This window comes from Chlamydotis macqueenii, chromosome 21 (assembly GCF_036417535.1).
Source record: "Chlamydotis macqueenii isolate bChlMac1 chromosome 21, bChlMac1.mat, whole genome shotgun sequence".
Classification (NCBI taxonomy): Eukaryota; Metazoa; Chordata; class Aves; order Otidiformes; family Otididae; genus Chlamydotis; species Chlamydotis macqueenii.
The window spans coordinates 5,338,827-5,365,680 of NC_141576.1; the positions used below are offsets into that span (position 1 = coordinate 5,338,827).

At 39.9% G+C, this 26,854-nt stretch overlaps 1 protein-coding gene across 7 annotated transcripts in view; it reads left to right on the forward strand.

The window, feature by feature from the left end:
• The window catches only part of KIF1B (kinesin family member 1B), a 93,131-nt gene that overhangs the window by 54,425 nt on the left and 11,852 nt on the right, over positions 1-26,854 (forward strand). For 4 of the 7 annotated variants that reach the window (XM_086764246.1, XM_086764248.1, XM_086764247.1 and 1 more), the window contains 18 exons: positions 2,828-2,924; positions 3,702-3,850; positions 4,450-4,628; positions 5,162-5,299; positions 6,055-6,303; positions 11,864-11,982; positions 13,803-13,888; positions 14,034-14,163; positions 14,519-14,678; positions 15,298-15,388; positions 15,978-16,096; positions 17,074-17,129; positions 19,759-19,867; positions 20,519-20,585; positions 21,332-21,416; positions 21,503-21,608; positions 25,873-25,987; positions 26,550-26,683. In XM_086764246.1, the coding sequence (XP_086620372.1) occupies positions 2,828-2,924; positions 3,702-3,850; positions 4,450-4,628; positions 5,162-5,299; positions 6,055-6,303; positions 11,864-11,982; positions 13,803-13,888; positions 14,034-14,163; positions 14,519-14,678; positions 15,298-15,388; positions 15,978-16,096; positions 17,074-17,129; positions 19,759-19,867; positions 20,519-20,585; positions 21,332-21,416; positions 21,503-21,608; positions 25,873-25,987; positions 26,550-26,683 (2,189 nt within the window). The remainder of the gene's footprint in view (positions 1-2,827; positions 2,925-3,701; positions 3,851-4,449; positions 4,629-5,161; positions 5,300-6,054; positions 6,304-11,863; positions 11,983-13,802; positions 13,889-14,033; positions 14,164-14,518; positions 14,679-15,297; positions 15,389-15,977; positions 16,097-17,073; positions 17,130-19,758; positions 19,868-20,518; positions 20,586-21,331; positions 21,417-21,502; positions 21,609-25,872; positions 25,988-26,549; positions 26,684-26,854) is intronic. The other 3 variants (XM_086764250.1, XM_086764252.1, XM_086764253.1) reach the window with 1 other exon arrangement.

The following is a 26,854-nucleotide window of genomic DNA, read 5'->3' on the forward strand; positions in this document are numbered from 1 at the left end:
GTTTCAAAAAGCTTGGCCTAGTCTGAGTATATGACTTTTTTTTTTTCTTTCTTCCTGTTTTCAGAAAAATCTGATTGTTGTGGCTTTAGATATTTCTATGCCCCTGGGTAAAATAAACTTTGCATTCCCTGTCCCCACATTCATGGAGCTAATGACATCAACCAGTGTGAAGCTGTACTACCATATGCATTGGGTTCTGGGGAGTCTAGGCCATGGACCTTCAGGGCAGCTTCTAGATGCAAGGTTTTTTTTCTTTTTTTTTAGGAATTCAGGTACCTTGACTTCAGTACTGACAATTCTGTGTGTATTGTCACTAGTCAGATGTGGAAATGTTTCTCTGGAGAGCTGAGCAGTCTCTAGGTAGAGCAAACCAACACCTTTTACCGTGCAGTCAGTGCATCCATGTGAACCAACCCGAAATTCATCTTTCATCTATTGCTCAGTGCCGATTATTTTTAAATACTACCATAGTATCAAGTGCCAGGAGGGAATCTTAGAATTATTTTTCTCCTTAAGGAAATGGTACCTATTTCTTTTAAAACTAAGTAAAAGAATTGAAGTTTGTTTCCCATAATGAAAAAAAAAATGTTCGTTAGCGTGGAGTCGATAAAAGTGAGTGTCTACTTTATATTAAACATTTATTTGTCTAGGTATTTACGTATACAGAAGATACACTTACTTGGCTTACAAGTCTGAAAATAGAGAAGACAAGAAGCAGATCTTTGTCTTTGAATCAATTTAATGTGCCCGGGTTTTTCATGCTGGAAGTAGAATTTTCAGAATGAAATGCTCCTGATTTTTGACCATTCCCTCTGCAGCTTTTCAGTTTCTTCAAAAGAATCTGATAAAAGATTCTACTTAAGCTTTTCATTTTTTTCATTTCTACAATCTAGCCACTCAAAATTATACCCTCAGATTATCTTCTTCAAACTACAGGAAAATAATTTATTTTGCCCTTCCTTGCAAGTAAGAGAAGCTTGGTTTTGCCACTTTGCGTCTGACCTGTTTTTATCTCTGTTTCAAATGTATTAGCACTATCTACATGGATGGAGGAAAAAAGATCAGAGAGAGTGCCTTTATGTTAACGAATTCAGAGTATGCTATTTCAGAACTAGAGAAGTTTGAAACTTCATTGAGTGTAGAATAGTTTTTTGGCGAATCATTAAGAACTTCAGAAGAAGTATCAAAAGAAATGATATGTTTGTTTCCTCTGTAGTTCTGCTGCTGCTGGGGCTAAGATTTCCTTACACTGTAAGTATGTAGCCATCTTGGAGTGAATGGAGTAGACACAAATGAAGAAAGAGCATTTTAGCCAAATAAAATTGCAAGAAGAAATCAGAAAATTAAAATGCAGCCCTCTTACAAAGCCCGTATATCTTTAATAGTTCAGTTTTGTCTCCCTAAAGGTCATGAGTATTGAATTCATGGTATTGAAAATTCTGCACTTTCAGGTGGTTGTACTAAGAGCACAGCTACTGTTTTTTAATACTACCTCCAGGAAATGTTACTTCTGAACTTAAAGGAACATTCTTAAGGTTTATCTCCTTTCCAAATACCATCGAAAGGTCTTTCTGACTGAACTTGGGTTAACACAATTATATTGTAGCTCTGTTAAGTACTCTACCTGCTGTATGAAAATAATTAGCTGCTTAGGTGGGATGCTTAAACAGGATGGGAGGGAAGCGTAAAGCTTTCCTTCAATAGCTGTTAGGCTTAGCAATGTGTTACTGCCAAGGGTGCATTGGAGCAGAATTTTAGGATTTGGAGCTGTGGAAGAGAGAAGGCTGGAATACAAGATGAGTGGCTTCAAGAATTCTCCTTAAGACCTGTGTAACATTCTTAGTGAACTGTTGCAACCCTTGTATAGAAATCTTGAGAAGCCAGTTTGATTTGTGTATGCCGAAGGATTATCTTAAAAAACAAACAACAAACAAACCAACCAAAAAAAACCCCCACAGAACGAAAAACACACAAAAAACCTAGACAACAACAAAAACCCAGTCGTGAGGTAGGCTGTGAGACCAGGAGCACAGTGACTGTGTCTGTTCTAGATATCTTGAGTTTGTGTTTGTTTTACCAACAAATAATAAAAAGGTCACTAGCTCTTAGTAGTATTTATTTCAAGGCATGATTATGCTGAACAGGAAGAAAATGCTCTTACACCAGAAGGCATTGTTCAAGTGCTCCGTGTGGGGAGTCCTCTGCAAAGACTTCTCTGCCCGCTTGTCAGAGTGGCGGTATTTTTTCATCTTCTCATATATTAAATACATGTATGAGAGAGTGATACTTACATCCCAAGAGGAAAATCTGATTGAAAACAAAATATCTTTTTTTTTTTTCCTACAATCTGAAATTATTTTTCTGTATCAAAAGGCAAATCGGTGCTGTTAATCCTTCTGTTTGAGAAAATGAAGGTGAATAATCCTCCACTTTTAAATATATTTCTGTGCTTTTCTCTATTTCTGCCTCTTTCCCACCCCCCTGAAACCGGCAAGCAGGTTCCCAAAAATTCCCCTTTTCCCAGTCTTTCGCAAAAAAAAAAAAAATCCTAAACCTTTCCCTCCTACAAATACTATGAGCATGTGTATCTGATGATTTTTTTTTTTAAAAGCAGTGCTATCTTGATTGTGTTGGCCTCTGTCTTCTCTCTTTTCGAGGACGTATTATACTAAAACAATCAATGTTGGTGTGTGACCTCTGAGCATTAATGGAAATGTCTTTATTTATTTGTTCTCTGTGTCTGTCATTCCATCTGAGGTGTTAGTCTCTCTTAACTTCTCCTTGCTTTTGTCTGTCCTCCTACACGGTATCTCCTCTCTCCCCACAGGACTATGAGAGCAAGCTGCAGGCCTTACAGAAGCAGGTAGAGACACGATCCTTGGCAGCTGAAACAACAGAGGAAGAGGAGGAGGAGGAGGAAGAAGGTCAGTTTGAAGCTAAAATTAATTGAGATCTAGCCAAGCCTAAAGGAAGACTTGCTATAATGTCTCTTGCAATAGATAGGAAACTTGCTTTGGAAAGCTGTGAAATGCATCGTAACTTCTTAATCGGTAATCTTCACAGCATAACGATGTAAAATGCCTGTTTATAAAATAAGTTCCACGTGAACAGTAGATATACATCCACAGATTCTATTGATGCGCAAACTAGATCAGTTTAACTACAAGCTTTGATTTGGTGGTCTTGAATTTGAAGACGTCTATCTCTTGGCACTGACAGAGTTCAAATGTCTTAAACCAAACTAATACTGTTGCCTTTGTTTCCTTGGTTTGATTTTGAAGTTTCTTTTTTCTCCTTGGTTGGAATTCTTAGAATTCATGCTGTGACATGTCCGGATAACTCAATTTCAGGACAGCATATAGAGTTGACTATTCCTGTAATGCTTGTTTTCATTCCACTGTTTCAGCATCTGACTTCAATAGTTGTTAACTAATTTAAAATAGTAAGAGTACAATTTATTTTGTTTTCTCTGTTCGAAATCCCCTTATTTGATCATTATCTCCAATACTAGTGGTGAGGAAGTTTGAATCCAGTTTTTCCACACCGAATAATAAAAATGGACATTTTTGTTTTCTGTTTTTCTCTTCCAGGAAAGGTGTTGAGAAATTTGATGACACAGTCAGCAATAGTATTAGATATATCAAGTGGTGGTTTAGAGAAGAAGCCACAGTGTTTTATTTTTGTTTCTTTGCTCTTCCTAGTGCCCTGGACACGACATGAGTACGAACTAGCACAGTGGGCTTTCAGAAAGTGGAAATTTCACCAGTTTACTTCACTGAGGGACCAACTCTGGGGAAATGCAGTGTATCTGAAAGAAGCCAATGCAATCAGTGTAGAGTTAAAGAAAAAGGTGGGGACATGCAGAGTAGCTGTTTGAATTTTCTGACTCATCAATTTTGACTGTATAATCCTGCTTCAAGTGCTCAGAGTTACGTGTAGTCTTTGAAGTTATATGTCTCTTGCTTATTAGTTTGGGCTTTAACAGGGTTCAGAAAATGGTGAGTCTCTGATTCAGACCTGTGGCTGAATGAACATCCCATGCAAATCTGGTTGATATTCTCCTATTCTTCATTTCCCTTATGTTGTTCCTGTTGATATCATAAACACATGTACGTGTACATCCCCCCAGGGCCCTATCTTTTCCTTTTTGCTTTTAACTACATGTGGTCATTCATCTGTCCAAGACAAATGGGTGCTACAGGATGTGCTAGGTGTATAGTTTTGCAAACCTCTGCTAGCTGTGCTAATAAAGGCGAGATCTGTGTACTCAGCTGAAAGATATGTTTTATGCCATTTGAGACCAAGAAAAAGTGACGCGAAAAAAAATGCTGGATCTGTTCACAGAGATGCAAGTCGCTTCATCCATTGTCTTAGGTTAGATCTCTGTCCCCTTTGTGATGCTGATATCTGTCTTTTCAGAACTGAAATAATTTTCCTTTTCCCATTCAGGTGCAGTTTCAGTTTGTCCTGCTGACAGACACGCTCTACTCACCACTGCCTCCAGAGCTTTTGCCCACTGAGCTGGAGAAGAGCCGGGACAATAGGCCTTTCCCCCGTACAGTGGTAGCAGTGGAAGTCCAGGATTTGAAGAACGGAGCAACACATTACTGGTCTTTAGAAAAACTCAAGTATGTAAATATTACTAGAGAGCAATTTTTCTTATATCTAAGGAGCCTCAATGAAAAATTTCACCCCTTGCTGTTCGTTCTGTGTTGTACTTGTTTTTTTCTCTGTGTCCTCCCAAATGCCAACTTTCCCGACAGAGTGGTGTGTTTTAAATACCAGCTTTCTAGATTCTTTAAACAAGTGCATTTGTTCTCCAGCATCTTACCTCACCTGCACATTTACTTTTTGTAACTTGAGGTTAAATTTTATTTTTTTAAATCTAAGAAGGCTCGTCAGAGCTCATCTCTCTGCATTAATTTTTTCGTGTTCCTTTCACTGGAGAAGTTTCCTTGCCACCTGCTTTTATATAACCTAGTAGTATAGGGCATAATTTATAATAAAAAGCTTAAGAAGATTCTATTTCTATGGAAGCTACACAAATTCTGACTGTAATCTGTGTAATTTGGCATAGTGAAGTCAGTGTACCCTACTTTGTGTTTTCTGCTTTTTCAGTTCACTCTTAATTAATTTTTTAATCCTCCTTTCCTTTATGCAGGCAGAGGTTGGACCTAATGCGTGAGATGTACGACAGAGCTGGGGAAATGGCATCTAATACACAAGATGAGAATGAAAGCACGATGACAGGCAGTGACCCCTTTTACGATCGCTTCCATTGGTTCAAGCTGGTTGGAAGGTATGGACGATAATCTCAACTGCTGGTACACTGGTAACTCCTGTCAGTTCTGGATGAACTTTGACTTCGTGGTTGTAAACTGTATGGCCACTCCTGTTGTTCTTGTGTGTTGTCTGTCAGGGATTTCTGATAGACTTAAAATATAGTGAAGAGCAGAAAATACTCTTTAGGATGTTGCCAGTTCTGGTGTAACCTGTAGAATCTGATTTGACTGAACGCTTAGTGAGTTGTAAGTTTATTTTTAAAAAAGGTAGCTACCTAAGCTCTATTGAGAGTCACTGGAGCAGAGCAGTGAGAGTATGAAGAACACTGGAAACTGAGAGGAAAAGTGGCCCAGGTTATGTGCATTTGTGGTTTACATAGTTTGGTCACACCCTTTGGGGAAATACCTAATACCTGATGGGATTCTTTAATATTTCCCGATGTTGGCTGCACCTTTACAATATTTTTATTTACAAAAATGCTACATGTTGGAAATAAGAATTGTAGTTCTGTTAAATGGATGTGCTCTCAATATCTGTATGTTCGGCCATGTTTATTTTCATTTTTCATTTGCTTTCTGCTCAGTTCAAGGATGCTTTTTTCCTGACCTTGTTAGCGATCCCTTCCCTTATGTTTCATTGCAGCCCAGGTGGTTTGAAGCCTTTGCTTGTCGTTCAGGTGGTTTCTGTGCTGATGACGACAGATGGCTGTTAAATGAAGCCTTCTTCTTTCCCCTCGCTCTGTTAACTGGTATTCCGTTAACTAATATCTAGCTCCCCCATATTCCATGGCTGCGTGAATGAGCGTCTTGCTGATCGCACGCCCTCCCCCACTTTCTCCACGGCTGACTCCGACATCACTGAACTGGCTGATGAACAGCAGGATGAGATGGAGGACTTTGATGATGAGGCCTTTGTGGATGATACTGGCTCCGACGTTGGAACTGAGGAGGGATCAGACCTCTTCAATGATGGGCGCGACCCGTTTTACGACCGATCCCCTTGGTTCATTTTAGTGGGAAGGTTGGTGAGGTTACTCTGAGAATGGCCAAAAGGGACCAGCTCTTGCCGTAGGCTGCAATGGCTTTGCCTTGTGCTGCATAGAATATTTGTCAAGCCAGCCAAAATATCTATACACGCGAATTGGAATTGCCACAGAATGAGTGTAGTTTAACACTAAGTTTTAAATTCCTATGTCAGAGGCCACAAAGACCTATAATTGAGAAAATAACCCTTAGATGCGACAATGTGAGTAAATACGTTTCTGTTTCTGGATAACTGTCACAACATAGAATGAACGTGGTTTTGCTTGTGTACAGTATTTAAGCATTATTTCTAAGAACGCTCTATTTAGCCATTGCAAGATGTACTAAGATAGTATTGTAGTATGTCATTTTCTCCCATAGAAGAGAATCTCAGAGTATGGTAGAAAGTCTTTAAGTCCAATCCAATAAGTCAATTTTTTGAAAACTCATCTAACATCCTCTGTGTCTGAAGAGAAAAGACTGCATGAGGAGAAAGAACAGTGGCCCTTTCTGGATAAGGAAAAGAGGATTCTTTGAGATGATTCTGCTTCTGAGATTATGCATGACTCTTGGTAGCAAGTATTACGTAGTGAAAGGTCATTACCATTAAAATTCACTGGCTGGTGGTGTTCATTGGTACCTTTCCCATGCGCTATGCTTCAATTTCTGAAACAAGCTTGTGTGGTGTATTTTAAAGTATTACCTATTTTTGCCAGTCTAGATACGATTAAGGCATTATTGTTAATGGCTTTAAACTGGAAGAGGGTAGATTTAGATTAAATAGCCCAGAGAAGCTGTGGATGCCCCATCCCTGGAAGTGTTCAAGGCCAGGCTGGATGGGGCTTTGAGTGACCTGGTTTGGTGGAAGATGTCCCTGTCCAGGGCAGAGGGGTTGGACTAGATGGTCTTGAAGGCCCCTTCCAACCCAAACCATTCTGTGATTATCAGACCTCAGTCTGTGGTGTAGACCCTAAGGCAGCAAGTTGCATTAAAAACAACGTAGTGCTTTGCACTGTTTCCTCACAGATGGTCTTGCTCAAAGACGTAAATCACGACAAGGAACAGAAAGATTTTATTTAGTGACTTTGCTCCTCTATCTTCTGCTCCCATTTCCCCAGCTATGCTTTTTTTTTTGCTTATTTGATCACTCTGTAAGCCAGTCTACTTGTTAAACCAGTGAGGGAGGTGATTACCGCAGGCGTTGTACGGAAGAGGGGGTAAGACTCCATGGCTGGTGCAAGGAAGGAAGAAGGGAGAAGAGTCCAGAGCTTGAGTTTTCTGTGACTGTAAGCAGGGAAGACTTCATGATCAGAAAGGCAGGATCTTTTTGTGGTTTCTTCAAATGCAGGAGACTTGATTGCATTATTTCTAAAAATGGAGGACTAAATTTGTCAGTCTTCTGTCAGTCTTCTAGATCAGTTTAGCTGTACTGTCTAACCTCATTCTTTGTCTTTAGTGGACTTATTTACAAGCTGTGATTAAAACTTGGAACTTCCTTGATCTAGTCTTTGAAAGACACAGAAGAGAAATGGCATTAGTCCTATTTGACCTCTGTGAATTGGTGCCCTTATGTGACACGTCTGATAATGTGTTTTATAAGGTCTAATTTTTCCAGGTTAATCTGATCCACAAGAGTCAGTTTGGGAAAGCCATCTTAACTGACTCGGAGGTGGTTATCAGCTGGTTAAAGCATACGTGTGCTGTTTGCAGTGCTGGGGCTGCTTTCTTGTAAGGGTGCTAGCATACTCAGCGTGTTCTCCTGTTGTGCGTGTTTTTTCAGAGCGGGACCTTCAGTGCTTGGGAAAAAGCTGGGCTATTCATCTTCATTCCACAGACTCTTCAGGAAGCACAGCACAAGCTGAGCAAATACAGAGTATAATGAAAACAGTTGTGCTTCCTGGCGATTACACAGCTTGCTTCCCATTTCCATGTATTACAGAGAGTACTGAGCTGCGTCTCCGTGGACAGACGTGTGAAGCTGCAGCAGTTCAGAGTGCTAGCCTGAACCGTGGAAGCTGCACATATTAAAGAATTCTACTTGGATTGTAAATTGTATTGAGGAATGAGACTTGGTTTGGGTTATCTCTGAGTAGACAGCGGAATGATTTCCCCCCCCCCCCCCCCCCCCCCGCCTTAGTTGTTGGTTTCTAATCTGTTCCGTTTCCTGTTCTGTTCTTCTATCGTGCTGATTCTGTCGGCAGAAACCTGATAGACAGTTTAGCACCACTGAGGAGAAACTATTTTGATTTCTCAGTGTCTTCCAGCACAAGAATTCTACTTCTGAACAGTGTGACTTAAAAGTATTGGAGGGTATGTCCATCTACACAGATACTGTCTTGAGCACAAGGTAGTGTTCAATTTATAACAAAATCAAAATTCCTCAACGCTTTTAGCTGTGTACCTGTTTCATATATTGTTGAATATGCGTGACAAAAAAAAAAAACAACAGTATTTTAGAGAGGGACTCATCAGCAACAGTGAGTCTAGGTCACAAAGGAGAGGAGGAGGAGGAGAAATTGATCATGCAGTTATCCAGCTCCTTGGGCATCACAGGATTTTTTTTTTCTTTCTCTGTGCTGTGACTGTCTTTTATTTGTACTATAGCTATTAAAGAACAGGAAAAAAGAGCTGGTCCCTTTAGCCATCTCTTCTGGCATGCTGGGCTGTCTTTAAGGCTGATTCTACTTAATGGTGTGACATACCAAGCATTTGCTATGTTTTTAAGGGAGGTGGGAGAGGACTATGGGATTTTTATTTTTTTTTTTAATCCTGAATTGATGTGTTTGTTGAAAAGCTATCTGTCATCATTCTGAGTTCTGTTGGTTTTTGTTTGATTTTTTTTTTAAATTGTGTTTGTTAAATTTCATTTCTAGTTTTGTTGTGAGTATGCCATTTTACCTCACCAATCTTTCTGCTAATACAGCTCCCCCTCTTTCAGTCTGCTGGGCTAAGGTGCAGGGGGACACTTGTGTGTGGGGGGTGTTTGGGGAGTGGGAGTCCTCCCAGATGTGGGAAGAGGAGGAGGAGGAGGATAACGTTAAGCATCCGCTCCTGACTTGGTACTGTCTTGTGGTGGAGCAGATAGAACGGCACTGGAAAGCAGTATTGCTGCATAAACCAGCTCTTGTCTCTGTACAGCAAATGTGCTTTTGCTCTCCACTCTGCAGAAGAGATCCAGCATTTTCATCACCAAACAGGAAGCTTAAAACTCTTTGCATTATATGCTTTTCTTTCTCTATGTCAAAATTATTCCAGTGATCTAGGTGACTGGATGGAAGGAAGTTAAGATGAGAAATATTTTTTTTCTTTGGGATTGTCATTTTACTGAGGTGACCAAATTCTCGTTGCTAATAAAGCTGAATGCTTTGGCTGTCGTATGTTGGACAGCATCTTCAGAACTTCAGCTGTGCCAACTAAAATATATTTTTATTTTTCATGCAGGTAATGCTTTCGTTTTCCACTAGTTTGGCTTTGAAGTAGGAAGGCTTCTGTAATGACTGGCCTCAGTTAGTGAAACTGGCTCTTACTGCATGCACATCAATGCAGGGCTGTTTAGATTCCTTTCTGTTGGGGAGAAATGTCTGTTCTCCCTAGCTTGAAATGTGATTTTCAAACTGCATGTGTTTTTTCATATTGAGCGTATAACTACATAACCTTCCTGAACTCCATCCCTGGTCCAGTCCAAGTGAATGATTCCAGTTTGTTAGTCTGGGAGACTGTTTTCAGTTATGGCAGGATGCTGCTTTCTCAAATGAACACCACGTGAAATTTCAAAGCTAAACATGAAAATGTTTTCGCAGAGAAGAAAAAAAATCAAACTTCCCATTTTGTTACTTTAAGTTTAATCTCTTCTCCCTTCCCTGCTTTATCAGTGCTTACCTCACTTTGGAGCAGACTGAAAAGGAGTTAGATCCTAATCTTAGTCAAGTGTTATGTTGCGGTTGTTTTCTGTTGTTTTATGGTTTTCTTCATTTTTCATTTTGCTACATTTATAGCCTTATTAATCATTCTCTCCTCCATTGCATTTTGTCATTATCTTGGTTTTTAGTAGCGTTATTTTTGTTTCTTTGGTTTGCAACTGGCACCTGCTTGACTACCTTTGTCATTTCAAGATCATTCATTCATTCTGGGAACGGGCATGTGAACCCAAGGAGAAACACTTATCTTTTCCAGCTTTGGTCCTTAGCTCTGTGTCACGAGGAACTGAGTTCAGATCAGTCTTGCTGTGTTCACGGAACAAATTCTACAGACAGAGGCAGTGAACACTTTCATTTCTGTCTCAGTCCTCTTTGTCATGCAGGACTTTCCCTATGAATATTAAACAATAACAGTTATAAATTTGAGGAATTAATTTTACTTAATAATAAAGACTAATAAAAAGGACTGCAAGAGGGAAATCCGGTTAAACAAATGACTGGTGTTTAGTATAATTTAATTTGCATAAATTCATAATAATTACATACACAACTGGTTTGTCACTTTAAATTTAACAACTGGTAAAACTATTGGTTAAACTGCGCATCTTGGTACTCCTCTGAACTCCGAAACAGCTCACCTAAATAAAGCCTTCCATTTTTTCCCACTTGTTGGGAGCCATTTTTACCTGACTTGTTAGGCTTCTCAACATTTAAAGTTTTGCTCAAGCTAATCACACTGAAGTGTGGTGTTTTAAGAACTGCAATTCATATCAGAAACAAAATAAGTTAATAACGTTAGTCTAACTTCTAATTAAAAGTCTGTGCAATAAAACTTGTTAATTTATTGTTCCAAAATAGACCCTGCTTGTATATAACTTTAAAAGTTAGTTCCTGGCAGGATTGTCCAGTACTGGGCCTAAATGCTGCTTTTCCTGTTGTAAGCTGATGTTTCTAAATGATTGCTCTAGTGGTGTTTTGTTGTGTGGGGTTTTTTTAAGAAGTAAATATAATACTCCAAAAGATATTCCATCCGTACACTTAGTGAATCTTCCAAGAAACCCAAGACATGACTTACGGTTTACTGGGGGTTTCTGATTACTGTGTATACACCGTTATCAAATGTATGTAGAAGAGAGAAAACATGCAGTGATCTATTTTGAAGAGTGTTTTTAGATGTTCAGTAAAATATTTGAGTCTGTGTGAACACAGTAGGCCAAGTCCCTTTTAATTTATCACTTCACACTGCACTCCTGGGGTGGAAAACTCAAACCTTTATAATCAGTTGTTCCGTAGTAGACTTCTGCCATCTTGCTAACAGCTCCATTTACAACCGTAGTGCATTTAAAATTACCTTTTATAAAGCATTCATCTGAAATTGTCTCCTTCATATGTTTTGTAACTCACTAATACAAGCCCTGTGTCTCCAACATTTGGTTTAGAGTGTTTTGTGGCTTCACTTAGGGCTCTTCAGCACTGTCAAAGCTGTGTGGACAATGTGGATACATGACCGCAGCACAGGTCTGATGGGTGGAGTAGACTGTCTGAAGATTTTTATGTCCCATTAGCCAACCAAATACTGCAGTCTGGTTTTGCAGATGATTGCCTAATGCTGTTTGTGTTTTCTTTCCTTCCTGTTACCAGAGCGTTTGTATACCTGAGCAATCTGCTATACCCGGTGCCTCTTATTCACCGAGTAGCTGTTGTCAGCGAGAAAGGAGAAGTACGAGGATTTCTGCGAGTGGCAGTGCAGGCTATAGCAGGTGAGATACTCTGAGAGCTTTACCTTGCAACTCTGGTACACTATGAATAGCTGCAGCTTTAAAAAAAAGGCAAATGTCAAACTATTCTCTCTTATACACAAACTTGAATAATTGTAGTGTTGCAGAGAAGGCTTGTTCTTTATTATAGGCTTGCTTTTGAAATTTTTTCATTGGTGTGAATCATATGGACCAAGCACAAGTAAATCTTGAAATAATGCTACTGATCAGAAGCTTTTAAAATTATGATGTTGACCACTGATTTTTATACCTGGCAACTAATGCAACACTGCTGTTTAAGACAGTGAAAGGGCTAACTAATGTCAGTAAGTCTACAGACTAAAAATAAAGCAAAGATTTTCTTTCTGGCTCCCAGTATAAACAGTGGATGAGGCAAGTTTGATAGTTGTGGTGACTTGCAGACAAGTAATATGTACCAAGTGTTTGCTCTTCTCAAACTGTCCTTTTAAATAATGCACAGAAATGTGCTCCTCCGTTGGACTGAACAGCATGTGAATAAGTTCCTGAACTGACAGTTTTCAGCATAGTATAAATGGAAATTAGCAGCAATTTTCCATTTAATTGCATCACTAAAATGTGTGGAGACTTAGAAGTTACTTTAACATACTGTTTAATCACCAGGAATTATAACTTCTTAGCAGAGAAGGGTAGATATACGGGGATGGTAACTGCTTCATCCAATTTTGCACTGCCATTGTATGCATGCCAGAGCTTAATTGCAGCCTGCTAGTCAGCTGCTAATATTTTATATTTTTCCAGTATGGGGTGAGCTGGTTGAGTTTAACTGTTGGTAGTTAGCCATGGCTTATCAATGCTGGTGAAAGCACAGCTACTTCCCATAATTTGTCTTTTATAGCAGTGGCGATCTGCCAGTATTTCTTTATTGTGTAGGTAGGGTAACCCTGGAAATTTCACTCTCCATGGGAACGTGCAATGAAATCTCAGACTCTGAAGATGTGTAAGAATCACTCTGGCAAGGACTTAAACAGCAAGTGAAATAAAAATCTATTTTAATGTGTACAAAAGTCTCATTTCTAGTTTGGTTTGGTTTCCTTAGCATTGACCAAATATTTCCAACTAAATATTCTGTGTATCCATCCAAATAAAGAAAATACACCATGATTAATAGGAATTGAACTGGGGATGTCTCTTGAAAAAGGGCCATGGCATTATTTGGTCCCTAAGCGAAGTTTCAGAACATGTTCTGAATCTTGGGATTTCTCCTGCAAGTGTGCATTTACTGCGGGGAAAAAAATATCTGGCATTTAACCAGGCCTTATTGTTGTTACTGTCCACAAAGAGGAGATTAAATGGACAGACTGTACGGACAGAACTGCCTTTCAAACTTACAGCATGTACTTTTGAAGCTTTGCTAGTGTGACTGCTTAGTTTATGGCTACAGGATTTTAGGTGGCAATTTAAATCAATGTGCGTATATGTTCCCATGTGTCGTTGGATTGTGAGATGTTAATTCACATTTGGTATAATAATCAGAAGTAAAAATAATTAAAATTAGTACTAAAGTGCTTTGTATTCAAAATTCTTCAAAGTTAATAAGTGTATTCATGATTAAACTTCTTAGCTTGTCTTGTTTTCCCACACTTGAGTTCACGATGGATAGATTTCTGCTATGATTTTTTCCAACACTTACTCTAATCTGTTATCGGATGACTGGAACCAGGCCTCTTCTACTTTACAAACTGGTTTCTGTTGTAATCAGAACTTCCACTCAGATAGCTCTCAGGGTTTTTCCCCTCTCCTCCTCATAATTTTTTTTTTTTTTTTTCTCACCTGTTTTTTAGCTGATGAGGAAGCCCCAGATTATGGATCTGGTATTCGACAGTCTGGCACAGCTAAAATTTCATTTGACAATGAATATTTTGATAAGGTAAGAAGTCTTAAAATTGAGTTAAGTTTCTTTGAGTGCAGTAGTTTGTGCTTCTAAATGAAGAGTAAGTAATGTGGGAGGAAGAAGAGGATGGGAAAACCAGAAACTGCAGGAGTCTTGCATGCAACTTCACTTAATTTTTCAGAGTGATTTTTCTTCAGCTGCGATGACTCGGTCTGGACTATCATTGGAAGAATTAAGAATTGTAGAAGGGCAAGGACAGAATTCAGACGTTACCACTCCTCCAGAGGAGATCAACAGAATGAATGAGCTAGGTAAGCAAGAAATGTGTAGTATTTCTGAAGAACTTGGGGGAAGTCTGGGACACTTTCAGTCGGTGATAGAAAGGGGTTCTGAGTGTCCTTCAAGAATATAGTGGGTAGGGAGAGGTGTAACTGATGGGTTGCATATGATAGGTGTTGGAGTTTGCTGTTTGAAGAACTGTGCAGAAAAGCTGTTCCTAGGTATTTGGAGCTTTTGGTTATTAGCAAATAATCTGAGCTCAAAAGAAAAACAAAAAAAAAAGTGTGATGGGACTAAGCTGTTGCCTGAAGGAATATTTTCAAGAAAATAAAGGAAAGGAGGAAAAAAAAGAAGTTATTTCATGTGGGATGTTTGTTTTTCCGTAAGACTTGAAGTCAGCCACTTTGGATGGAAAGATGACTATGGAAGGATTCACTGAGGAAATTGGCAATCACTTGAAACTGGGTAGCATGTTTACGTTCCGTGTGACAGTGCTACAGGCCAGCGGCATCCTTCCTGAATACGCAGATATCTTCTGCCAGTTCAAGTAAGAATTTGTCCTTCTTCTCATTAGGCAATGAATGGTTTGATAGAGAGTACAAATAATGGGGGGCAGTGGAGAGTCTGAGAGCTTTTCAAATCATTGGCAATGTGGTATAGCAGAGAGAAATGCTTTGTCAGTTACTGGAATTCTTGTTACGAGCACTACCTGCTTTGTGTTTGCATAGTGTTAAGGAATAAAGTTTTGCAGAAAGGAGTGAAGACTCAGAGTGGACTCTTAAGTTACCAGTTATAGATATCTTAAGTTTTTCCTTGCTGATGGCTTTTAATGTGAAAAATTCTGTATTAGATTGTACAAATGCTCTACTGGAATGAAAGCTATATGACCCTTGAGTAAATCAGTAGGTCTCAAGTGAAAGGTTCTTTGGCTCAGTTTCTTAAGAAAGAGAACAAAAAATGGAAGTAATAAAGATACGAAACAAGTACAAGAATTGTGGTCCCAAAGGCTAGGGTATTCCTAGCTTTAGGCTATCACTCAACTCCCTGTAAAGTTCTAGCAGAATTAATTTATGGGTTTCCTTTCAGTGTTGTGCTCACAGCACAGCAATCTTCACTAAACTGTTCTGAGGTGGTTTATTTGGGGGTTTTGTTTGTTTGTTTTTAAGCTTTTTACATCGGCATGATGAAGCTTTCTCAACAGAACCTCTCAAAAACAATGGCCGAGGGACGCCCCTTGGGTTTTACCATGTTCAGAATGTAAGTAAAACTTCACATGAACAGCAAGTGCCTGTTTTAGCATGGAGAGTTGTGTATATCCTTCTCATTAAACTCATGGGAGCTGTATAGGAAAGTGGAGCAAGGGGAATTATTAAGAGTAGATGGCAGGAGGAGCTGAATTCAGCTGAATGATGTAATCCTAGGTGGAGAACAACATACAGAATGATTCTGTGTGGCAGATTTAACTCTTCTGTTTCACCTCTACTTCCTGCCTTTAAATTCTGTTTCCTTTCCAGGGATGTTCAGTGAAAGCAGTCTAGAATTCAGGAAGTAAAATACATGTGACTAGCAGTGCTCATAATCTCCGATGAACTGAATATATCTATTTTTGTGAACTGTCTAATCCTTTGGCTACATATAGCCTCTTCTCCTATTTAGAATGCCTAATGTTGAGGCTTTCATTTTCTCCTTTATTGGACAGTAGAATTGATGCCTAAAGCAAAGGGGAATGCAGTTGCTTTTACTGTGAGTGGCACTAAACTGTATGAAATATAGAAACTCCTAAAATTCACACTTAGAAGATTTCTTTTTTGTATGTCTCGTTTTCTTTCCTTACTTTGCCTAATAGATTGCTGTGGAAGTGACAGAATCATTTGTGGAGTATATCAAAACAAAGCCCATTGTGTTTGAAGTCTTTGGCCATTATCAGCAGCATCCTCTCCATCTGCAAGGACAGGATCTCAACAGGTATTGTTCGCTCTTTTGGCGTAAAAGCTGTTGGTGATCACGCTCAGGTTAGCTCTGCAGTTCAGGCAGTACTTGTTAATACTCCTGAAATGATACAGCCACACCCTCACGAGCAGGATTCCTGACAGAGATTGAGTGCTGGCAGAGCGCTGTTTACGCAGACAATCTGTTTTGTTAGTGAGTGATGGAGTTGTTCTGCCATCTCAAATGTGGAAAGCTGCATTCACCCAACAAACACTGCGGTGGTAGAATACTGTACTCAGAACTTCAGCGGTGATCTCGGTGAGTTCTGGGTAAAGCTTAACAGTGCTCCAAGATGCAGTGTTCTCTCAGGGCAAGTGGCCTGATGCATGCAGGTATGATGCCAAAAGAAGAGAGGTGAGATCAGGGGGAAAACAAAAGGCTCTGAACTTTTTGACATACTAGTGACAAAGTTGCTGAGCACGTGGATTTTTTTGAATCGGGGACAGGACCCCTAGTCATCCTCTTCATAGCTGAAGGGAAGAGGCTATTGTCTGGGTTGCGCGTCCTTGGCGAGCCCTCCTACTGAGCACAGCAGCTGCAAAGAAGGAAGCATGTGCTGGTTTTAAGAGGAAATGCCAGCTGAGACTTGTTCATTTTCCTGAAGTTATTTTGGGAAAAGCCTGTTACCTACTTAAATTTTCAGTGCAAAATAGGCATAGAGCAGTTGGAAATACTAATTTTATTTTATTTTATTTTTTTACTGACAGCTAGGATTATTGAGTTAGGGTAGAAAAAGGACATAGGTTAGTGTGAGAAGTGTGCTGAATCCTTTTGTTTTCCTGATGGGTGATACTTACCCGTCTTCAGGGGATTGTGAGGATATTTTTAGAGACAAAAATGGGTGGAAGGACTGTAGTGGATGTGTGTATACATACATGCATGTGTGTGCATTTGTATATATTTTTTTATGTTTAGCTGCCTCTATATTGATAACTCTTTTCATTTCTCTATAGCCCTCCACAGCCTTCCCGAAGATTCTTTCCTCCCCCCATGCCGCTCTCAAAGCCAGGTGAGAACAGTTCTCTGATTCTGTACATCACAGGTCTGCTACCGACAGTGAAGGTCGTGGTGTGTTCCTAAGCTATTCAGGGCACCAAGAAATGTATTGGAGTGAGTGCTGCAAAGGGCATTGGATCTGTCTTTGCTGGCTATCTTCTATTTTGTGTTCTTTTCAACCTCCTCTGACAGGAAGTGCTTCTTGGTTCATTAACGGGTGGAATTTCATTCCTGAAGTGTTGACTGTATTCCATGAGATCTGGCCGTGACTCGTTACGTGCTTACTGAGCACTTGACTGGAAACTTGCTTATTCATTAACAGCTTCATCTTTTTGCTCTCTAGCATTCTTGTTTAGTCAATCAGTCTTGTTGAAATGATCCTTGGTTTTCTTTGCTTAATTGTAATAATGCATGCTGAACTGTTCTGTAGTTTTTTTCCATTTCACCTTTTAATTTCCTCCTCCTCCAGCTTTCTCTCACCTGCATATTTCTACCATCCTTTTTTTTTTTGTGTGTGTGTTCCATTCCCTTTGCAGACCATGAAAGAAAAATTGAGTTGATTAGGTATCTTATGTCTGGCTATGTAAACGTGCATGTGCTGAACACGCTATCCGAGCATGCCAATGTGCTCGCGTCCTCTGCTGTGGCTGCTTTCCAGGATGGAGCTGACCAGCTGCCACCTTTTCTGTTTCTGCCTGTTCCCAGTTGTCAGAGTGAGCGGGCTCCTAAACGAGATGGTTAGTAGCCAAACTTGATCTATGGTAGATGTAGAAGTAGTTCCAATCCATGTTTCAAAATTCCTTTTTCCTTATCTTTATCATGTAGTATTCTTGGGACTAGAAACTGCCATGACTGTGGTCATGGAAGGATGATGTTGTGCTTAAGTTTAAGGCTAGTGTAGTGAAAACTGTACAGAGAGTCTATAAACTCCAGTGTGCTAGGTGTCACAGATTTTTCTGTGTCACTGCATCTATTCCCTGAAACATCCTGGACTTCTGATTTTTTTTGTGTGTTCTGTACATAGTTTTGTGATATTGGGATGAGAGATGGTGCATATGAAAAAACATCTAGCTAGTAGAGGAAACATTTTGTTGAGTTCTGTATAGGTTTCCTTTTTGCTGATCATCTTTTTTTGCCACTAACAGTGCTGTTCCTTACTTACATTTGTATTGCTTTATTTAAAAAAAAAAAAAAAAGAGAGAGACAGACACATGCTGGTTATTAATTGTACCAGAGGAAGTCCATGAGAACTTCTAGAACGTTAAGTGTGTCTTTCTGTTGTTTTTCTCTTCTGATGCTTTTGAGTTTCTCTGCTTAGCGGTAAACCTGAGTGACTTGCGTGGTTGATGTTCCTCTTGCTGTGAGCAGCATAGAGTCCAGCTGTAATGAGTTCGTGTGCAGCTGTGTGATATGGTGGGTGTAAGAGTGACTACTCTGAGTAATGAGAGTCAAGAGTGATGATGACGCTGAAGCCTGCTAGCTAGCATGATGGAGTTGTAGTGTTGTAAATAACAGACTCTTGTAAAATCTGTTCCTCTCAGGTAGCTACTATTTTACCCAGAAAAGAAACAGAATTCACACTTTCTTCTTCAAAAGAGAAAGCACACACAAGCACACCTATAAGGACCTTTTCTTAGCTGGAGGTTGTTAGGCCTTTCCAGTGCATGGGAAATTAAGTCATGGTGGAAGCTGAAGGATGCACAGAGGTGTGAAGACAGGAGAACCTAAAGAACACTTGAGCAAGGGAGGAATGGGGCTTGGGAGACAGGAAGGGAGAATAATTATTTGGCTTAATAAAAGCAATGAGGTTAATATGTGAAAGGAGATAAAAATGGAAAATCAGTTGCAGAGTTACAAAAATACTTATCAGGCTACCCAGGAACTAAGCTTTTTAAGTGTTCCCATTTACAAAAATCAAATGAGTGAACAGATAAGAGAAGTCATGTAGTGATAGCGAAAAGGTGTGATGTAAGTATGTGAAGGAATATCAGCTTATTTCTAGAATTTCAGTTATCCCATTATTTTTTTTTAACATAGTTTATCCCTACATTTTTACAAAAGGAGTTAGAGAGGGTCTGGCCAGTAGTAATCACTAATTCCAAAACATAAGGAGCCCAGAAAAATACTTTGGCAGGATTATGACCCTGGGAATAAGTTTTTTTTGGCTTTTTGCGTACACGTTCTCTTACCTAAACTAGTACAGGAGGCTAGCCATGTGTTGATTTTTTTTTTTTTGAAAGTTTTTTTTTTTTTCCCTTGTGTGAGGAAGGGCAAGTGTACTTTATGGGTGAGTAATGTTGCAAATGAACAGATCTGAACAGCTCTAAATCGCAAACAGTTAAGCTGTAAAGTAAGGGATGCACATTTCAGGAAACTCTTTTTCTATGGATTTAGAGATACTGCATATTTTTACAAGCTTTTTGGATACACTTTTGTTATTTAACTTTTTAAAAAATCTAGTAACTTAGATTTAAAAAACATTAGGAAATATTGCTGTAAGCAATGTCATTTTCCATGGAAAAAGATGTGGTCTGCATATGTCATTTCGTGTATCCTATATATTCTATGTACATGTTTCTGTGAGCCCTAGGGTAAGTTTTGTTCAGTCTTTGTAAACCATTCTTTTTTTTCTTTCTTTTAAGTGCCAGCTACCAAGCTAAATACTATGAGCAAACCCAGCTTGGGCCAGAGTGTGAGCAAATATGACCTCCTTGTGTGGTTTGAGATCAGCGAACTGGAGCCAACAGGAGAGTAAGTCCAGTATTCATCTTTTCTGTTTTCAGACCAGTGGTTTTTGGGAGTTTGATCCTTTACCCTTTGTTCTGTTCAGACAAGGTTGACGTTTAGCAGTCATTATTGAGCGGTGGCCTGGCTTACGTCAGACTGGTTTGTAGTGATGGGGTGTAAATTCTGCTGGCGTTTGTTGTCCCCATTAGAAAGGACTGAAGAGACAGAATGACATTGTATCACACTTGAAGTAATCTTTTCACTTTGAAAGCCGATGCACACCAGCTGCACAGGGGCTGGGAAAACTTACCCTGTGTAGGCCGTGAGTTTGTATTCTTCGGGTTATTGCAGACTTTATGCTCCAGAAGTCACCTAGCAGGCTCTGTTTTATGTTCATTTCTGCTACAGAGAAGGTTTTCCCCTCGCAGGTCTTTAGGGATTATATTAAGAAGCGAGTTCCATGGAGTTTTCTGGAAGTATTGCAAGTACAGTGTATGATACTTCTATATTTCACTGATAACTGTGGTCCAATAAAGAGTCCAGTCTGAGAGCCAGTAGAAGCACTTTTATTTCTTCGGATATTATATGGAGATGTAACTGTTGGCAGGAAAATACAGAGTAAAGTTGTTGTGCTAGCGTATCCTTCCTTCCTGTTGATTCCTCTGTCTCACACAGGTATATTCCTGCTGTTGTGGACCACACTGGAGGCCTGCCCTGTCAGGGGACGTTCCTGCTTCACCAGGTACTAATGAAGGCTGTTGAACAGCAAGTCTCATCTCTTGACAGGGGGGCTTAGAATGCTAATGACTGGACTTTTCATCTTTCCTGTCTTCTCCTTTCCCACACAGCTGTCTAATGATAGCTGTAGGGTCAGTCATCTTTCAGTCTGTAGTTAGTCTGTTAGCTTTGGGCTGTCAGGAGAATATGTTTGACCCGTAGTATATCGCTGTCTCCTTTGCTTGTCAGTGTGCATCCCACTCATAAAAGATGAAAGCCTTTTAAAAGCAGGAACCTTAGGGATCAGGTTTGTACCTTCTGTGTTCTCTAACATCTCTAGGATGCAGAAGGATCATGCGGGACCCAACTTTCATTGGTCCACTGCACATGGCCATAAGGCAGATTTGCGCAATGACTGTGTCTCAGTGTATTTTAAATGCCTGTAGTTAATCACAAACGCTCATGTAATAATCCTTAATAACAATTTGTCTTTCGCTAGATTCTAAAGATAATCCTAGTTAAATATTGTTTGTTTGTTATGTTTTTCTGGTCTTAAATTCTCAGTTCCTTTTTGTAGAGCTTACCTGTGACTTCCTCTCTCTTAAAATGATAGGAACAGTTCTTACAGTTCAGGAATAGGTATTTGTTCACAGTTACAGAGTAATTTAAATGATCTTATTTGCTTCGTTTTTGCAGTATAAGTGCAAAATAGATGATGTTAGTATGTGTGTGGCAATCCTTCACCAGTGTTTTGGTTTTGAACTCTACCAGGGAATCCAGCGTCGAATCACAGTCACCATTATCCATGAGAAGGGCAGTGAGTTGCACTGGAAGGATGTGCGAGAGCTGGTTGTTGGTGAGTATACTCTGTTTTGCGTGTTGCAATCTAAGGAAGAACAAGTACCAATGGTTTTAATTGATTCCCCCTCCTACCCTTTTCAGGACGTATAAGAAATAAAGCAGAGGTGGATGAAGCTGCTGTGGATGCTATTCTGTCTTTGAATATTATCTCTGCAAAATACCTGAAGTCCTCTCACAGCTCCAATAGGTAAGTGAATAAAGCGAGCACTGTAGCGGGAATCTAAAATTTCTTTGACCTCTGAGGCATTGGCAGGATGTTTGGAAAGCTGGGAATGCTGCTAATTATTAAATGTAGAATTTCATGGGCACAGGGCATAAAGATGGAGAATGAGTGTTCCCATAAATTCTGGTCTGTTAGTCTGCATGGAGGATTTCTTCAGAGTGCGTTTGAATCACTTTTCGTGTGTAAGAACCGTAATGGGAGGATGGAAAGGAACAGCTTAAGGGAGTCTCAGAATTTAACCCAGAACTTCTACTAAACTGACATCAAGGTTTGTTGCTAGAATACAGCCTTAAAGTACAAAGGCAATCTCAGGGATATATTTATGGGTGTGTACATACCTATATTATTTTTGGAATGAGCATGTGATAATTTAAGCAAGATCTATACTTTGTAAATGAAACTTCATAATCTGTGGATTTATACAGACGTATCACAAATTGACTTCAGTTGTAATAAGGGGGTGTCTGTTCCATGTAACTGCAGTCGTTTGGGCAGCAGCAGGACCCCTGTCTGAGAGGTTTCTGGCTGCATGCGTCCCCTCATTAGGGTGCGTTGCCGTAAGGATCAGTCAGACTCCACATTGTTTTGCTTCAGTGCCTGCAACAAAGGGCAGTGGAGCGGAATGCTGCATTGCTGGCACAGCCTCTCCCTTCTCTGACATCAGCCAAGTCACTTGACCACGCCATGGCTCTGTTCAGCTGGTACAAAGCAGGAATATCTCTCAAATTCAACTCTGAATGAGTGTTTCCGGAGGGGAGGGGGTTGTTTTGGAGCCCATCTCTGCTGCAGCTGCTGAATGCTGGAGGCGGTATCCTTTTAGGCGCTGAAATGGCTTCTTCCTTCTCCATTAGAGGCCTGGACTTCGAAATACCACTGCGATATTAAAGGTGGATTCAGGACTCTGCTCCTGCCAACTGAATGCCTTCCTGCCACCTAGTGTCTGTAAATGCACACAGGGACAGGGGTTTTTAGCAGTTATTCTTTGCCTCCCACTGAGAAGTGGGTATTTTACTTTCAGTATATTTGAATTAATGGATCAGTATAACTGGAACATGAGGGGACTGTTGCTAGTTTCTACTGTGATGCTATTGGATTTGCAGTTGGAAAGCTCTATACTTTCTGTACTCTAGCAATTTCAAGGAATTCCTCTATAGCTTTGTAGTTTCTTATTAGGTGAGGCCCTTGGGTGAAGGATGAGTGTGAGTGAAGATGTTCACAGTCTCTTACCAAAATGCCAAAGCTTAGGTTGTAGGATGAGTGCGTGGCAGGGTGGTGGAGTGGGATCGAAGCCCTGTAAGGGATGTGTCTTATGTTTGCTCATTGTCTGCGGACTTGTTTTCTGATTGGTGGTTTGTTGATTTTCTTTTTCTTTTTTTTTTTTTTTTTTTTTTTTCAGTCCACTTGTTCTGTTCCTCTCAGCTGTGGCTGTTTTGTTCTGCTTTTGGCTGCACTAACTGAAGCTCTTTCTGTGTTTTTACAGGCTCTTTCTTGATAAGGATATGCCTAGGTATCTTCTGTTTGCTTGCTTTGTACATAAAGCATTCTGTTTTCAAGAATCTTTATGTCCCATTTGTGTTGCTGCCACTTGCGTTTTAGTTTTTACCGAATTCTGTTAGCATGCCTCTTAGCTCTTCCAGAAGTAGTAACCTCCCCCTCATTGTGTCAGGGGTTTACTCAGGTACAATTCAGTGCTAAAGGTAAGGGTAAACTTTCCTTCGCATGTAAGAGAGAGCTTCCTTCCTTCAGTCTTTATGATTCTCAAAATAGGCCATCAGAATATAGTCCCTGTTTGTAGTCCTTGCTATTTTCTTCCTTTGTTTTGTATCAAAGAACTAAATTTGGAATTTTGTACTGTCTCTAACTCTGTAATGCTTGCCCTGTTTGAAGTACCAAGTCAAGGACTGAATGATTAGGTTACTTGAAATTCCAGCTCAGAATTGCACTGAACAAAAAGCGGTGGCTGCCATGTGACTGGCATTCAACCTTTGTTCTTAGGTTGGATTTGCATCCGAAATTTAACCCTGTGCTTGCTGCTGCTTGGTTTACCAGCTGGCAGAGAAGTGAGACGTGCAGTAGCTGCTCAGACTGGATTCCTGTCACCTTCCAGGCTGGATCACAGCCAGGCATGCTAGCTGCACAATCCGGGACAGTTTGTACTCTGCTTTCTGTGTTCTGCTTCTTTGGAAAAGAGAAGACTTTTAAGTCTTCAGTGCTCTCAATTCACCACCTTTCACTAATGCTAAAATCCACTTAAAAATCAGTTCTAACTATACATTGTTGCCTTTAACCCGTTTCTCCTGTTTTCCATGCTTTGTGTGTCCTGTGCTCCGTTTTCCTCCTTGCTCTCTTGGCTATGCTGAAAGAGTTTAGCTCACTTCTGGTTTTTGTCTCCATCTATAACTATTCTTGCAAGTTCTGGTTTGGACAGGCAAGACTGTGTATGTTTAACTTCCTGGCTAGACAAAAGCCAGTAGAGTAACTGTCTCAAAGCTGTGTTTGACTTCAACTTGGTGTCCATCCAAAACTCGTCGTTTTGCTAAAGAGAGGCCTTTAGTTCTGCACTGATGAACATCGACACCGGTGTTCTCTATTCCTGATGAGATGTCGTGTTTGGCAAATGGTGCAGGGCTGATTCAGGGGCTGGGTACACTGGCTTTCCCCTCTGTGGAGAACCAGGTTGTACATTTTTTTTTTTTGTTCCGCCTAGATAGTAGATCTGGAGCTTGCTAAAATTTTTAAAAATTGCTGTCATAACTAAGATGTGATGGAAGATCAAAACATAGGGACTGAACACAGATTTGTGAAGGGTTAGAGGACAACCTGTGATGTTTGCCTAACCTAACTCAAGTAATTATTAGTACGCTATAGTGCTTTTAAAGTTACCAATTGCTTAGCCTTTAGAATATGTTTCTCTTTTAATAGAAGCAAGACATTTAGGAGTAATTTCTTAAATACTACTTCAAATGCAAATAGTATTTGGCAATATTCTCCAATTACATTGACTGCACAGTCCGTGGTGTCTCAGTGTATTAGGTCGGAGTTGTGCAGTTGGTATCAGGAAAAGGGGATTCTTGGGAACTCTGAGATGAGAACTCTGTTTCTGATATGTCTGCTCTTAGGCTGTTTCATGTTTCTTTTGATTTTGGTTTGGGTTTTTTTGTTATTTCTTCCTTCTACTCCCCCCCTGCTTTTTGTCATTTGTCTGGTTTAATTTTCTATTTTTCTGAGTTGGCCTTAAGCATTGAGGCCAACATTAAGCAGTTTCTTGCTGTTAGGACCACATCGTTTGGACTGGAAATGGGATGAAAAACCTCAACGGCAAGGAGATTTGGGAGGGAAATGATATTTGCAGTGTAGAAAACTGCAAAGCATCCTGTATTGCTGAATAACATATAGGACTTCTTTCCAAAGGAACCTGCATGAAGTCATTCTCTGCCTGTGAGAAAGGAGAAAGCTCACTCCCCTAAGCCCCTGTTAGAAAGAAGAGTGTGGTGGTGACTCTCTAGACCTGATGATCTTTAGCTGTCCTGTGTGTGATGCTCTCTTTCACTTTTTACTTGAACAGATGACCTTTCCTGATTGCTTGGGTAGAACCGTGGGAGCCTTCAGCTTTTATCTTTTGCACTAAACTGAAGAAACTCAAACTTCTTAGAAAAGTTTGTTAGATTTGCTAGTTTTTACTTGAAGCTAGTAGGGACATAGAAAGAAATCTTTATCACTTGAATAAAGGACTTATCCCTACCTATCCATCATTCTGATTTGCTATCAGAAGCTGCTAGTTTTGTATAACAAAGTATTAGAGGGATCTCTTCTGTTGCTATAAGTTAGCCCTAAAATATGATGTAGAATGACTGTTGCTTATAAAAAAGCATCTCCTCATTTGATTTGGAGGTCCAGCTGGGCTGATTTGCACCTGAAGCAATACAGAGGAATTCTGTCTGTTTAGAAACACCGTTCTTTAGTGCTGACTTCCCTGTAGTGTTATAGCAGCTTTTCTTCTCTTCCATATTCTCTCTTTTCTCTTTTAGATGAGTCTTTTTCATGACAGGCAGTGGTCTCTTATGCCATCCTATTTGAGGTAGAAGTAAGCAGTCTTGGGAAAGAAGAGAAGGTCTTTACTAAGCCAGAGTCATAGTCAATGATGTCAATGAAGAGATGCTTTACACTGACCGATGAAAGCGAAGTAGAGGAACACTTACTATTGAGCTTTTGCTGTACTTTTTTCCAGGACTTTCTATCGGTTTGAAGCAGTTTGGGATAGCTCCTTGCATAACTCCCTTCTCCTCAATCGAGTGACACCATATGGAGAGAAGATATATATGACCCTTTCTGCTTACCTGGAGGTTAGAGACCTGTGCTTTCTTTTTTACTTGTGACTCGATTATAACTATTTGAGATGGCAGACTGTGTACCTGAGCTAAATACTTCCTGGAGTTAAGTGATTTTGAATCCTGAAGCCAGTGAAAGTCTTTATTCATTTTCTGAAAACGAAGTGGAAAAATATATTTACAGTTAACATCTTGATGTCAAGGTATTACCACCTCACCACAAATGTGAAATAAAACTGGTGATCTCTTACTTTTCTTTGCCATGTTTTATCCTTGTATCTGAATATCCATTAAAATCAGTGAACATTGCTATGTAAGTACTACTCATGTTACAAACACTGGTCTAGCTCTTGGCTGTGTGTGCAAGACAGTGTTGATTGGTGTAGTACAATTGTTTCACACACAAGATGCATCATGGAACTTGACAGTTCTCTTTCACAGAAACACGTACGAAAATGCTTCACCAAAGACCCAAACAAGAACAAATTCCAAAAAGCTGTCCCACTAAAAGTCGGAAGCAGTATAACGTGGCATAGTTGTCTGCAGCCGCTCATTCATTACTGGTTTTTTCTCTTAGCTTGACCACTGCATCCAGCCTGCCGTTATAACAAAGGATGTTTGTATGGTCTTTTACTCACGAGATGCCAAGATCTCCCCACCACGATCGCTTCGCAATCTCTTTGGCAGTGGCTACTCCAAATCTCCAGATTCGTAAGTTCAGTTGCCAGTTTTGGTGCCAATATTTTATGTCAGCATATGCTTTTTCTCTTAGCAGGTATGGGAAGAATGTAGTGTAGTTTTCTGTATTTCTTTCTTGAAAGTCTATCTAGTTCTAGGTCTCCAGTCACCGTTTTGCACATTCTTCCTTGCATTTATTTCGGT